Source organism: Dendropsophus ebraccatus, chromosome 1 (genome assembly GCF_027789765.1).
Source record: "Dendropsophus ebraccatus isolate aDenEbr1 chromosome 1, aDenEbr1.pat, whole genome shotgun sequence".
Taxonomy (NCBI): Eukaryota; Metazoa; Chordata; class Amphibia; order Anura; family Hylidae; genus Dendropsophus; species Dendropsophus ebraccatus.
The window spans coordinates 58,636,077-58,651,567 of NC_091454.1; the positions used below are offsets into that span (position 1 = coordinate 58,636,077).

Sequence of the window (15,491 nt, forward strand, 5' to 3'; positions counted from 1 at the left end):
AGCAAGCCATATACAGTGCATTTGAAAAGCGTCCAGACCTTTTCATTTTTTCAGTTGATAGATTGCAACAAAATCTGCAAACATCTAATCTAACTTTTCAATGAACAAGCATATGATACCCCTTTTATATGTAAATATACCAACTCCCACCATTCTGCACTCAATACCCCATAATGAGAATACGAAAACTGAATTTTAGAAATTTTTGGTACCATAACAGTAGCGAACCTCTGTAGTCTCTACTTTCTGTTGATCATGGTGGGTCAGATTATCACCCATTGTTCACTGATGGTTGTAAGATTTTTTTTTTTTTATTTCATCAATGTTCTTTATGCCTAAACTGTAAGTATCACAACTTAATAGAGCATCCTAATGTTTTGAAGCTAATTTTGTTTTTGTTTTTTGTGTAATAGACGGTCTTATACAATGGATAGCGCTGAATGTGAGAAAGAAAAAGTTTGCCAGGCCAGGGTCAGAGGAAAGTCCATGGAAGAATTAGGATCTTCAGAGAGAATAAGACTTTCAGTGCTGAGTCAAAGCTCAGAGCAGCTTTGCCACATTAAAGACTCTGTGCTTAGCCCACAGTCTGGAAACAGGAGCAGTACAGCCGTGGCCCATCATGACAAGCTGAAGTCCAGCCCTGAGCCAAGAAGTGCGTCCAAACAATCAAGTAAAGAGGATTTGCTGAGGCCCCATAGATCTGATATTGCAAAGTCGGCACATGATAGACATTCCAGTCCACAGACTGCAAGTAGAGCTTCTCCAGACGCCTCTCCTTCTTCACAGTTTTACCCTAGGACTACAGAGCAGCCTGACTCTCTCCAAACAGACAATGAGGTTTTTGCACAGCCCTACAATATGAGCACGGATGATGCTTGGAGGTCTCCTAATATGTCACTGGAAGACCCTAGACAGTCAGTATGTCATTCAGAGGAGATTCTAGAAGCTCATAAATCTTTACGTATGCACACTCATCTACAACCTGTTATAAGTATGCACACACCAAGGTAACTAATATACCTATAAAAATGCATGCAAAGAAATATATAGATATGTATGAGCATGTATCTTATTCTAATCTGCCTATAAATATGATTGCTGTCAGCCAGCATGAATACTCTGTGAAGTGAGGTTAAAAGGTCTCAGTCTACAGTATGTTTTTCAGAAACAAAGGATATCAAACCATCTGCCATTGAAGCAGGCCCTCATAAACTTTACAATGTCCACAATCTAAGCGAATCCATTAGGTTCAATGAAATACATAACGGTTTTCTAGCTTTACAAATATACAATGGATATAAAGGACAGGTCTTTACTCACACTGTGGGGGATTTATCAAGACTGGCGGTCTCGTACGCTGGTCTTAAATTAGGCCCGTCCCCTTTTTCCTAGCTCTTAGTGAATCCAGCCAGCCGTGCACCTGACCCTGTGCCCGGTGTACCATGTAGATTTGGACCATGATAAATGGGGCACGGGAGGAGGCCATGCCTCCTTCCCACCATCCCGCTGACCGAGCAAGCTGGAGAAACGGAAAGCATACAAGAGGGAGAAGGGGTGAATCTGCGCCTTCCCCCTGGCATACACCTCTGCCGTAACTTTGATAAATGTCCCCTACTATGTCTATTATGACTCCATTTTTAGACCTTTTGGATATTGCTCCATTTATGAACTTTGTAAAAGTACTGTTAGGATAAAGATATAGTAAGATTTGTGTATGTTATATTCAAAACGCTTTATTATATATGTCTTTTAGTGGCTGTACAGTATGTCTTTTTTATGGTCTTTTTATTTGGTTGTTTCTTTAAGCTTGGAAGCCAATGAAAGAAATGTTCCCTGGTATGATAATAAAGTGGGAGATGAAGCAAATGACCTATGTAAGAGTTCAGCAGGTAAAGAGCCAAGTGCTTCTATAGCAGAAAATCAAGATCCTGGAGAAGTTAGTGAAGAATCAAAATCCACAAATGGTGAGCTGATGGGTCTTTTGCAGCAGAAGAATGTTGATGTCACCGCCTCTTGCCATGGGGATGGAACAGAAGTAGCCAGTTCTTCTACCTATAGTGGGAACAGTGTCAATGATGAAGCTCCCAGGCAGAGGCCCTGCATGAAGGAACAGGATCCTGTTCCTAGGGAAAACATTAAAACCATGTTGCACTCCCATGTGGAAGAAAGGTGCAATGAGCTAGTAAAGGAGATTACTGCAAAAGACAAGTCTCTGGTTGATGTCCTCAAACCTCCTCCTGTAAGGGAATCTGCCTGGGGCCTCATGAAAAGCCTCTTCTCTGTAGACATTTCAACAAGAGAGCGTTCCAGAAACCAAGAATTAAAGAACAAGTAAGTGGACTGGCCGATACAGCTAATGTGTGTGTGTGTGTGTGTGTGTGAGTGTGTGTGCGTGTGCGTGTATAATATATATATATTATACCCATTTACTGCCTGCAGTAAGGGGCAACATGGTCCTCTCTGATGGCACCAATGTTTGGGTTGGGAACTGCAGTTGCCAATCCCCTGCTCTGATCAAGCTTGCCGAACAGCGCTATACTGAGCAGGGTCCTGTTCACCCAGTAAACTATATATTCTTATATGCAGTACTTCAGGAAGGCTGCCCAACATGACCGCTGTGTCCGGCAGCCTCTACACAGAAAGCGGTGACTGTTTTACTGTTCACTGTACTAGAAGCAGAGTGAACAGTAATAGCAATCGTGACAGCAATCTTGATGGGCATCCAATGAAATAAGAATATACAGTACACAGGGGGAATTGTACCCTGCTCTGCAGTGCTTAAACAGGTTAGGAGATCGGGAGCTGCTGGACTTAGGTAGCCCTGCAGTTCCCAACATAAACTTTGGTGGCAGCAGAAGAGGCCATGTCTCCCCTGCTGGCAGTCAACAAAAGTATACACATGCATAAAAAACTATGGGGAAGATTTATCAAACCAGTGTAAAGTAGAATTGTCTCAGTTGCCCCTAGCAACCAGTCAGATTCCACTTTTCATTCCTCACAGATTCTTTGAAAAATGAAATGTGGAATCTGATTGGTTGCTAGGGGCAACTAAGACAATTCTACTTTACACCAGTTGGATAAATCTCCCCCTATATGTATATATATTATTTTATGTGCCTTAAAGAGTACTCCTTTGAGGCATATTAAAAGCAGTACTACCCATCCCGCTTACATTTACCAGGAGGGTTTGTTCCAGAAATGCCTCTTTTTTTGTTGTCTTTTCCAAGCTTCACTAATTGCATTCTGTGCTTTTTTTATGGTGTTCAGTCACTTTTTACCATGATTCAGATAAAGGCCCAACACAGGTTTTATACTATGCATGCCACAATCATGTCACAGATTGTTAGGTGGCATGTTAAAGGAAATGTGTCACCTAGTTACACAAAATCACACAAAATCTAATTTGATTTTCTGATTGTAACTATTATGGGACTGCCCTCTTGCCTGAGCTGTTTAGAGATAGGTGTTACAGCAAGCCCCACCAACATCCACAACAATAGTGTGGAACTGACCTATTGACATGAATAGGAGAGGTTTTCATGCATGCTCGGTGTAGAGGGGTAGACTGAGCTCTGAGGTTCAGGTATTGTGAATGGTGTGTTATCTATATACTGGTGTCACCTTTCACTGTTATCCTGTTAGTCTGTTATGATAAGGGGGACGCTGCGCGAAAGTGTACAGAACAGCACATGTCAACTTAGTTAGGCTTTTTTTTAATCCAAATTATTTTTATTAAAAGATATGCATTTTTTATATTAACAAACAAAAACTCCCCAGAGGGCATACCCTCCAACCCCTACCCTCCCCCCCCCTCCCAGTCCTGTCAGTTCCAGAGTCCTCATGAACATATGTAGAATTCTGCAGTCCACAAATCTTGACATCATTCCACCGCATTAATGTTTCCGGAAATGAAATATGTACGCAGAAAACCATTAACCCTTAGGGGACACAGCCAGTTTTCATTTTTGCGTTTTCGTTTTTCCCTCCTCGTGTATATAAGGCCATAGCGCCTGCATTTTTCCACCTAGAGGCCAAAATGAGCCCTTATTTTTTGCACAACTAATTGTACTTTGCTATGGCAGATGTAATTTTTGCCTAAAATGTGCCGGGAAACCAGAAAAAAATTATATGTGTGGTGAAATTGAAAAAAAAAATGTTTTTTTTTTATTTGGGGGGGGTTGTTTTTACTATGTTGGCCCTGGGGTAAAACTGACTCGTTATATATATTCCTTAAGTTGTTACGATTACAACGATATGTAACATGTATAACTTTTATTTGATCTGATGGCTTGTAAAAAATTAAAACCTTTTAAAGAAAATATATGTTCCTTAAAATCGCTCCATTCCCGGGCTTATAGCGCTTTTATCCTTTGGTCTATGGGTCTGTGTGAGGTGTCATTTTTTGCGCCATGATGTGATCTTTCTATCGGTACCTTGATTGCGCCTATATGACTTTTTGATCGCTTTTTATTACAATATTTTCAAATTTTGAATGCTCGTGATGTACGATGGATCCCTTTGGGCGTTGGCAACCACTGCCAGGATGTGTCCCGCCTTCTCCCCCTCTACAAAAAAGGAATGTTTAGCAAATGTACGTTTTTGTGCTGCGGACTCCATATCAAATATATTGATAGCCTTATGGGCCGCTTGAAGCCTCCGGGCAGTAGCCCCCGTCGGTTGCAAGACATGCTGCTCTTCCCTCTCTTTTAAGCCCTTCAGCAGATCCCTTCACAATTGTCCCCTTCTTCTTTTCACCCCCGTGATACGCTGGATAAAGTGACCCCGTAAGTATGCCTTCATAGCATCCCATTCCACCTGGAGAGACACAGAACCCCCATTTAAAACAAAATACTCATCCACCACCGGTACCACTGTGGCCGGGTCCAAAACGGTCAACCAATGTGGATTCAGTCTCCACAGGCTCCTCCCGACCACCCCGGAACCAGGATGTGTTAATTGAAGTCTCAAGGGTGAGTGATCTAAGAGAGTCCCAGGGAGATAATCAACACCAGTTATATGGTTCAACATATGGTTGGAGCATATAGCTAAATCTATTCTAGATAGTGAGTGATGCGTGGATGAGTAACAGGAATAACTCCACTCCCCCGGATGTCTCTGTTGCCAGACATCTGTTAAGGACAATTCTGTTAGCATTTTCCCCAGAGCAGTAGCACCAGCGGCTAAATTCACTGAACCCACGCTAAGTTTATCTATTGAGGGATCAACCACCATGTTGAAATCCCCCACTATCAATAGAGGAACATTCCATCACTCTGTTTAAGACTGTACAGCTGTACGGAGGCGGGACATATACCGCAGTAAGAATGCATCTAATCCCATAGATTAGATGCAATATAAACAGATGAACCTACCCTCTTGATCAATTTTACTGTCCATGCATGTGAAGGGAATATCTTTATGCACCAATATGCTCACCCCTCTAGAGTATTGCGTATGAACAGAATGAGAACTCCACCCCACCCATGCACGCCTCAAGTACTGAGTAGTATCCGCGGTCAAATGTGTTTCCTGTACACACAGTACCACTGGGTGATACTGTCGCAGGAAGTCAAACAGTGCGTACCGCTTGTCCGCATCTCCCAGGCTCCGCACATTCCATGAGATCACTGTAAGCTTACTAGCCATAGTCACTACTTAACACATATGCAAAAAAATAACAATGCTGCTCAGTAGACATGTCAGTGAACATATAGAACTTAGTTAAGCTAAGATGGAAATCACATTGCCATATTAAGGACGGCCACTGGGTGGCAGAGGTGTACAGGTTTCTAAACATATCATGCAGAATAAAAAAAAGCGTAAGGCACCATGTGGATCCCAACAGGTGGGAAATAAAGGAAAAATCCCTTAACTGGAAACCTAACAACACGGTTCCCAAAAACAAGGTGATCTGCACCCAAAAAATCTGCAGATTAGGGCACCAGTTCTCCATGACCGTAACACAATGACAGTCAAACACAATGACAGACAGTCAAATGAAAGTCACAATGAACAGACAGTCAAATACAATGCAGTGAGAATGAAGCATGACGGGTCCCACTTAAAATAGGAGAAATGTAATCCTGCGGGCCAGCAGGAGAATATGAAAGAAGAAGAAAGAAGAACTTGAATACTTTCCAGACACCCGGACATCCTCCGGGGGCAACGAATCTTTAACTTGAGTAGGCAACTCCTGAGCTCAGGCTGGTGCATCATGATTGTGCGGGCTGCGTCTTCCACGCAGATGTTGTTCTTCCTGGTACAGCCAGTGCGTCGCATCCCTTGGGGAAGTGAAAAAATGAGTGTCCCCTGCTGCCACGACCCGTAGCTTGGCCGGATACAGCATGGCATATGGCAACTGGAGATTGCGCAACCTCTTCTTCACCTCCAGAAATTGCGCCCGCTGTTTCTGGACTTCTGCGGAATGATCGGGGAAGAAAGATATTTTGCTGCCATTAATAGTAGCTTCTGGTAAATTCTGTGCAGCTCGCAATATGGTGTCACAATCGCGATAATGGAGTAATTTCACCAATACTGCACGAGGTGGGGAGCCAGCTGGGAGGGGTCGGGTGGGTACTCTATGAGCCCTTTCAACAGCATACATAGGGGATAGATTATCCTTCCCAAAAACCTCAGAAAGCTAGTTCTCAAAGTATTCTGTGGGGTTTGCACCCTCTATTCTCTTCGGCACTCCCACCAGTCTTACATTATTCCGTCTCAGACGATTCTCCAAGTCGTCCGTTTTTAGTAGTAGTTGAGAAATAACTTGATCATGCTTGCGGGAAGTTGTGGCAATAGGCGCAACCTTGTCTTCCAGGTCCCCCACTCTGTGCTCCACCTCCGTGGTTCTATCACTGACTTTACATAAATCTTGGCGGAGAAACCCCACTTCTCCCTGCAAGCTGCCCACTTGTTGTGTAAGAGAAGAAATAGCAGCATTACATTTGGTGATAGAGGAGTTACATTGTGAGACTGCCAGCAAAATGTCTCTCAGTGTGGGCTCCTGTGCACATACTGTCCCTGGGACATAGGGTGGAATACTGCTCTGCTGTGCTTCCCCTGCCACAGCCTCCATGTATTCCTCCTCTCCCTCCTTGTCACTGCAGCCCCCCGCCATGTCTGCCTCTGAAGGGGTATTCTCTATGGGGCTTTCCTCTATATCTTCCCCCTTCACCGGATCATACCGGACACATCCATTGCTCATCCGTGGAGTCGGCGGTTTCTGGAACTCTGACAGCCTGGCAGCTGTCCCTGCAGTAAGCTGCCTTGTACTGCGTGGTGTGTACTGCGGTGTCAGCGCCATCTTGCGGGGTCGGCGCCATCTTGGACTTCTCGGCCGCCCATTCCCGCCGTCGATTTCGTCTTTTTGGGGACCCTTCCAGCCATTTGCCCGGTACCGGAATGCTTCCCGGGCTTCTCTGCACCCCTGGGAGCGTTTACAGTGAGGATGGTGGCCCGCAGGAGTAGCAATGTGCCGGTATTCAGCGGGAGCTCTCAGACCTTGCGTCCTCTCACATGCCCGGCTAGGCTCCGCCCCCCAACTTAGTTAGGCTTAGTGGCTAAAATGCAAACTGTAAGGGCTCTATTACACCAACAGATTATCTGACAGATTTTTGTAAGCCAAAGCCAGGAGTGGATTTGGAAAGACAAGGAATCTCAGTCTTTCCATTGTTACCTGTTATCTGTTTATAGCCCATTCCTGGCTTTGGCTCAAATAAATCTGTCAGATAATCTGTTGGTGTAATAGGACCCTGAGCCTTCAGGATTATTTTAACACACACACATATGTATGTCTGTATATCCTGGAACCAATTAATATTTATATTGTATATGTTGAGGGACCACTGTACTTTACATTTAATAGAGAACTAATTGCCTAATACTCTCAGAGTTCTCCTTTAACCCCTTGCCGCAATATGATGTTCTGGGAACATCTCTGGGGTCATTCTCTCCCTGCCTCCCCCCTCTGTTCCCAACAGAGATCGGGCAGCTGAAGGGGGGGGGGGCAGCAGCTCATTCATTTTCTATAGTACATTACAGCACTGATCATGTGCTCTAATGTACTATAGAGGGACCTGTAAAGTCAAAGTGAAACACATACATGCATACACAAATAAATAAATTAAATAAATAAATATTCCCCATTCCCCATCCCCCTTTATAAATGAGCCCCTATAAATGAGATACATATATTTGGGATCGCCACGTCCGTAATGACCCCAACCATTAACCCGTTACATTAATTATCCCGCCCGATTAACGCCGTAAAAAATAATAATAAAAAACAAATCAAAATTACATTTTTTGTTAATCCCATCCCCTAAAAAATATAGATAAAAGCTATCAAAACGTCACATGTACCCAAAACGTGTACCACTAAAAACGTCAGCTTATGCCGCAAATAAAAAGTCCTCACATAACTCCATTGGCGAAAAAAATAAAAATATTGCTGCTCTTACAATATGCAAGATGCAAACAGTTTTTATAGTATAAATGCCATAAACTATAACAAAAGCTACATAAAATGGATATCGCTGTAATCGTACCGACCTGACTAATAACGTAACATGTCATATGTAATGTATAGTAAACGGCGTACAAAACAATGGTGAAAAACTGGCTGCTAAATTGTGTTTTTTATTCATACCACCTTATTAAAAATTTCATAAAAAATGATTAGGGTGTCACATGTCCCCTAGAATGGTACCAATGGAAACATCAACTTGTCTTACACAAATATTTTGGCATCCCAAGGCCTCTGTCACATGGTATAATGGCTAAAAAAAAAACTCAAATAAAAAAAGGCCCCAAAATTCACCAGGACTCTGTCATGTCTGCGGCCTGTGGTTGAGTCAGGTGACGCACTGCGGCCACATGTGGGGGAGTTCTAGAAACATTGGAATAAGGGGAATCAATAGTGAGTGGTATTTCTCAGTTAGAATTTGCTGTGTAAGAGGAAAAAAAATCATTAAAATAGAATATCTGCCAAAATAATAAAAACTTACAATTTCCCCTCCAACTTGCTTAAATTTCTGCAAAACACCTAAAGGGTTGCTAAACTTATGAAATGTTACTTTGAATACTTTGAGTGGTGCAGTTTTTACAGTGGAGAGATTTATGGGGGTAACTAACATACAGGCCCCACAAATCCACTTCAGAACTTAACTGGTCCCTAATTAAATTTAGAGCTGAAATTTTCATGAAAACTTGAAAAATCACTGTAAAATTTTGAATCTCAGAATAACCACGATAGTTAAAAGCATCGCAGAGTTATCACTACATAAAGAGAGACAGGTCAGATTTGAAAAATAGGCCCCGGGCATTAAGGCCAAAACAGGCTGAAAAGGTAAGGGGTTAAAGGTAATATGTCATCTAGAAATCACAATATTGTTTAAATCAACATTTATGTTACATATATTAACCCTTTGAGGACCAGGCCCAAAATGACCCAGTGGACCGCGCAAATTTTGATCTTAGTGCTTTCGTTTTTCCCTCCTCCCCTTCTAAGAGCTCCAGCACTCTCAGTTTTCTATCTACAGGCCATGTAAGTGCTTGTTTTTTACAGGAATAGTTGTACTTTGTAATGTCGCCTTTCATTTTACCATAACATGTATGATGGAATTCCAAATATATTATTTAGGAAGATATAAATAGGTGAAATCGTAAGAAAGAATGCAATATGGTAACGTTTGGGGGGTTCCTGTGTCTACGTAATGCACTATATGGTAACAGCGACATGACACTATTATTCTATAGGTCAGTCCGAACACAACCATATGCAGGTTACACAGATTCTCTAATGTTATATATATTTTTTTTATGAAATCCTTTTTTTTGGCAATTAAATATTAATAAAATGGGCCTATTGTGACGCTTTATAACGGTTTTATTTTTTCACCTACGGGGCTGTATGGGGTGTCATTTTTTCCGCCATGATCTCTAGTCTTTATTAATACCATATTTGTGAAGATCGGACGTTTTGATCACTTTTTATTGATTTTTTTTAATATATAATGTAACATATCGGAAATCTGCGCACTTTTTCCCCTCTTTTCGTGTACGCCGTTTACCGGTCACAATGACGCTTGTTATATTTTAATAGATCGGACAATTACGCACGCTACGGTATATTATATGTTTATCTATTTATTCATTTTTATATGTTTTATTTATATAATGGGAAAGGGGGGTGATTTAGACTTTTATTGGGGGAGGGGTTTTGGGGTAGTGTGTTAGTGTTTTGAACTTTTTTTTTTTTACACTTTTAAAGTCCTTTTGGGGGACTTGTACATACAATACTTAGATTTCTTCACTGATCATTGCTATGCCATAGGCATAGCATTGATCAGTGTTATCGGCGATCTGCTCATTGAGCCTGACTGTGCAGGCTTAGAGTAGCAGATCGCCGATTGGACCGCACGGAGGCAGGTAAGAGACCTCCGGCAGTCCGTTTCAACGATCGGGACCCCCGCAGTCACACTGCGGGGGTCCCGATCGGTAAGTGACAGGGGACTCCCCCTGTCACTTACACTTAAACGCCGCGGTCGCGGCGTTTAAGGGGTTAATGACACGCGGCAGCGCGATCGCTGCAGCGTGTCATTACCGGTGAGGTCCCGGCTGCTGATTGCAGCCGGCCCCCACCTGCTATGAAGCGCGCTCCGCTCCGGAGCGCGCTTCATAGCGGGAAAAACACCCAGGACGTAAGGTTACGTCATGGGTCGTCTGGGGACAGACTTCCATGACGTAACCCTACGTCCAGGGTCGTCTAAGGGTTAAAGTGAATGTACCACTAGGTACATCACTTTGAATTTTTTACATAAATGGATTGGCACCAGTGCCAGGATGCTGGTGGCGTGGTCCTTTTTTCAAACTGCCGTCCAGTTCCCGCACACATCGCCAATCTATTTGCTTTGGATTACTGAGGGCAGACCTGCTGGCCCCCGGTGTGACGAAACCCCTCTCCTCTGTGATGCGTCTCCATTAGAATCAATGAAGCCATATGAGGGGAGATGGTCACATTGGGAGCCAGCGGGCCTGCTGTCCCCAGTGCTCTGCGGGGCGGTCAGTGCTCAGGAATAGACATACCCACGTTGGTGCCGGTCTGTTTATGAAAAAAAGACAAAGCGATGTACCTAGTGGTACATTCTCTTTAACACTTTTTTAAGGTTACAAACCCACTTGCCGGATCTGCAGCGAGTCTCCTTGCTGCGTTTTTGCAGCGAGACTCGCTGCAGATCCTGGCCCTATACTTTCAATAGCAGAGAAACTCGCAGTAGGGATGTACATCCCTGCTGCGATTTTGTCTGCAGCCCGCCCCATTAACCCCCCGGCCGCCGGACATTATACATTACCGGGTCCCCGTTCTTGCTTGCTTCGGGGCTCCCGGTGTCTTCACGGCCCGCCCGGCCAATCAGTGCGCTGCGGCGGGGCAGCGCACTGATTGGCCGGGCGGAACGTGCCGGGAGCTGCTGAAGCAAGCAGGAGCCGGGATCAGGTAATGTATATCGCCCCCAGCCCCGGCCACACGATCGCCCCCAGCCCCGCATCCCCCGACCACACCATCGCCCGCAGCCCCCGGCCGCACCATCTTTCCCAGCCCTGCAGCCCCCGACCTTACGATCGCCCCCAGCATCGCAGCCCCCGGCCGCACGATCGCCCCCAGCGGGCGATCGTGCAGCCGGGGGCTGGGGGCTGCGGGCGATCATGCGGCCGGGGGCTGCGGAGCTGCGGGCGATCGTGCAGCCGGGGGTGGGGGGCTGCAGGCGATCGTGCGGCCGGGGGCTGCGGGGCTGGGGGCGAACGTGCGGCCGGGGGCTGCGGGGCGATCGGGGCTGCAGGGGGGCGGGCAGGATATACATTACCAGGTCCCCGCTCCTGCTTGCTTCGGCGGCTCCCGACACGTTCCGCCCGGCCAATCAGTGCGCTGCCCCGCCGCAGCGCACTGATTGGCCGGGCGGGCCGTGAAGACACCGGGAGCAAGCAGGAACGGGGACCCGGTAATGTATAATGTCCGGCGGCCGGGGGGTTAATGGGGCGGGCTGCAGACAAAATCGCAGCAGGGATGTACATCCCTGCTGAGAGTTTCTCTGCTATTGAAAGTATAGGGCCAGGATCTGCAGCGAGTCTCCCTGCAAAAACGCAGCAAGGAGACTCGCTGCAGATCCGGCAAGTGGGTTTGTAACCTAAAGATGTTTCTTCACTTCACTTTTATATATATATATATATATATATATATAATATGAAGATGTTTCTTCACTTTCACATTATATATATATAAATATAAATTAAAGTGAAGAAACATCATCGAAAAAGTACGTCGCTTTGTTTTGTTTTTTTTCAAGAACAGAGCGGCACCAACGTGGGTATGTCTATTCCTGAGCACCAACCGCCCCTGAGAGCACTGGGGGCAGGCCCGCTGGCCCCCAATGTGACTATCTCCCTTCATTGATTCTAATGGAGCCGCGTCACAGTGGGTAGGTGTTTCATCACACTGGGGGCCAGCAGGTCTGCCCTCAGTGCTCCAAAGCAAAAAGACTGGTGCTGTGTGCTGGAACTGGGCGCCAGTTAAAAAAAAAAAAGGACCGCGCCACCAGTATCCCTACACTGATGCCAATCCATTTATGTAAAAAATCCAAAGTGATGTACCTAGTGGTACATTTTCTTTAACCCTTTAAGGACATGGCCCATTTTCGTTTTTACGTTTTCGGTTTTTCCTCCTTGTGTTTAAAAGGTCATAGCACTTGCATTTTTCCACCTAGAAACCCACATGACCCCTTATTTTTTGCGTCACTAATTGTACTTTGCAATTACAGGCTGAATTTTTGCATAAAGTACACTGCGAAACCAGAAAAAAATTCGAAGTGTGGTGAAATTGAAAAAAAAAACGCATTTCTTTTATTTGGGGGAAATGTGTTTTTACGCCATTCACCCTGGGGTAAAACTGACTTGTTATGCATGTTCCTCAAGTCGTTACGATTAAAACGATATATAACATGTATAACTTATATTGTATCTGATGGCCTGTAAAAAATTCAAACCGTTGTTAACCAATATACGTTCCTTAAAATCGCTCCATTCCCAGGCTTATAGCGCTTTTATCCTTTGGTCTATGGGGCTGTGCGAGGTGTCATTTTTTGCGCCATGATTTGATCTTTCTATCGGTACCTTGATTGCCCATATACGTCTTTTTGATCGCTTTTTATTACATTTTTTCTGGATTTGATGCGACCAAAAATGCGCAATTTTGCACTTTGGGATTTTTTTGCGCTGACGCCGTTTACCGTACGAGATCAGGAATGTGATTAATTAATAGTTCGGGCGATTACGCACGCGGCGATAGCAAACATGTTTATTTATTTATTTATTTGTTTACTTTTATTTAAAACCTGGGAAAAGGGGGGTGATTCAGACTTTTATTAGGGGAGGGGGCTTTTTACTATTAACAACACTTTTTTTTTTTTTTTTTTACACATATACTAGAAGCCCCCCTGGGGGACTTCTAGTATATACACTTGGATCTCTCATTGAGATCTCTGCAGCATAGATATGCTGCAGAGATCCATGAGATCGGCACTCGTTTGCTTTCGGCTGCTGCAGCCGGAAGTAAACGAGTGCCGAGCCGAGGACGGCGCCATCTTGGACGCGTCCCCGGCCGGCATCAGTAACGGAGATCGCTCCTCCGGGACAAGGTCCCGGAGGAGCGATCTCCCCCACTAGACACCAGGGAAACGTTGCCTCCGGTAATCGGAGGCAGCTGTCAACTTTGACAGCTGCCTCCGATTAGCTAATTAGCGGGCACGGCGATCAGACCGTGCCCGCTAATAGCGGCGGTCCCGGGCTACACGCGGCACCCGGGATCGCGGCACTTCAAAGCGGGGCCGCCGCGCGGCCCCGCTTTGAAGTGCAAGTGAGGACATAGGACGTACCGGTACGTCCTATGTCCTTAAGAGGTTAATATGTTTAACATAAAATGTTGATTTAAACTATATTGTGATTTTTAGATGACATATTAACTTTAATCAAGAGCTCTGAGAGTATTAGGCAGTTAGTTCTCTATTAGGCCGGGTTCACACTGAGCAAAACTAGTGGAATGCCGTTAGCCTCCCTCTCATAATGGGAGTCTATGGGAGGCGCACGCTGCTGTTTTCACATCGTCTCTCCGCGCTGAAGAATGAACATGTTCATTCTTCAGCGCGGACAGAGCAGGAGCGTGCACCTCCCATAGACTCCCATTATAAGAGGGAGGCTAACAGCATTTCGCCGCGGAATTCTGCTAGTTTTGCTCAGTGTGAACCCGGCCTTAAATGTAAAGTACAGTGGTCCCTCAACATACATTTATTGTTTCCAGGACGACCATTGTATGTTGAAAATATTGTATTGTTGAGACCAAAATTCTATGGAAAACTGGTAATGTAAAAAGAAAGGGACAAGTCAGACAGCAGGATTTGCATGTAGGGTTGTTGATGGAAAAGAATTAGTAACCGTGGAACCCAGAACCAGTAAACTTAGAGGGTATGATGATGACTGATGAACAGTCTCACCTTAGGGCAAGGAATAAGAATTTTGAGTGATGCTCTGATGAACCATATAAAACTGGATACTTAAATAGATGGTAGATGTGAGATCTACTATATCTTGGAATAATATCTTCATTACGGAAAAAGGTGCTCCAATGGTCAGGTGACCAGGTTTTACAAGGCAGCATACTCTGCTATCGCTCTCTCATCCTACAATTATGAAACACAGGTCAGAAGAGATGTGCACCCACCCAATACAGCATACTGTCAGTCATAAACTTAAGGCAATACAATTCAGGGTATGACACTAGTATTTTCTAGTAAGTTTAAAGTAGTGATACAAAAATAGTATAGTTATGGGTTTTAAGAATTTACATTCATAAAATATTTAATGTGAAATATTTGGAGTTTAAATTTTATCTTTTTTTTTTACTCAAAACAGGATAAAATCTCATTCAAAAACCATGTTGCCTGAGAAGACCTGTAACCAGAAACCAGATGGGGAAAACCTAGATGACATCACTTTGCTTAAGGTCAGTAACGTTGTAAGCCATGTGATTAAGTAAAGTAAGGTATTTATTACCAATGACTAACAATAGCTGATAACAGATACAATAGGATTGGTGATAAATATTCTCTTTATTGTATGCTTACCCTTTAACAGGTAGAACTTATTTCTAATATCAATTCCCTACTGGAAGAACTTAATGATGAAAAAGAACTTCTACTTTCTGAAATCAATGAAAACACAATCCATGGCACAAACATAGAGGCTGTTGTGAAGAAAGTCTGTAAGCCCAATGAATATGAACGCTACATGATGTTTATTGGAGATTTGGAGAAAGTGGTGAGCCTCCTGTTCTGTCTGTCAGTGAGGCTTACCCGGGTTGAAAATGCTTTAAGTAAAATTGATAAGAATACAGACGCAGAAGAAATGGTAAGTTTTCTGTGTGAGTTGGAAAGTTCTGCAGTTAT

The 15,491-nt window shown here is 44.2% G+C and overlaps 1 protein-coding gene across 1 annotated transcript in view; it reads left to right on the forward strand.

The window, feature by feature from the left end:
* The window catches only part of LOC138793167 (protein Shroom1-like), a 68,023-nt gene that overhangs the window by 49,459 nt on the left and 3,073 nt on the right, over positions 1-15,491 (forward strand). Inside the window, exons 4-7 of the mRNA XM_069971533.1 lie at positions 414-1,007; positions 1,807-2,331; positions 14,959-15,049; positions 15,181-15,453. Coding sequence (XP_069827634.1) covers positions 414-1,007; positions 1,807-2,331; positions 14,959-15,049; positions 15,181-15,453 — 1,483 coding nt within the window. The remainder of the gene's footprint in view (positions 1-413; positions 1,008-1,806; positions 2,332-14,958; positions 15,050-15,180; positions 15,454-15,491) is intronic.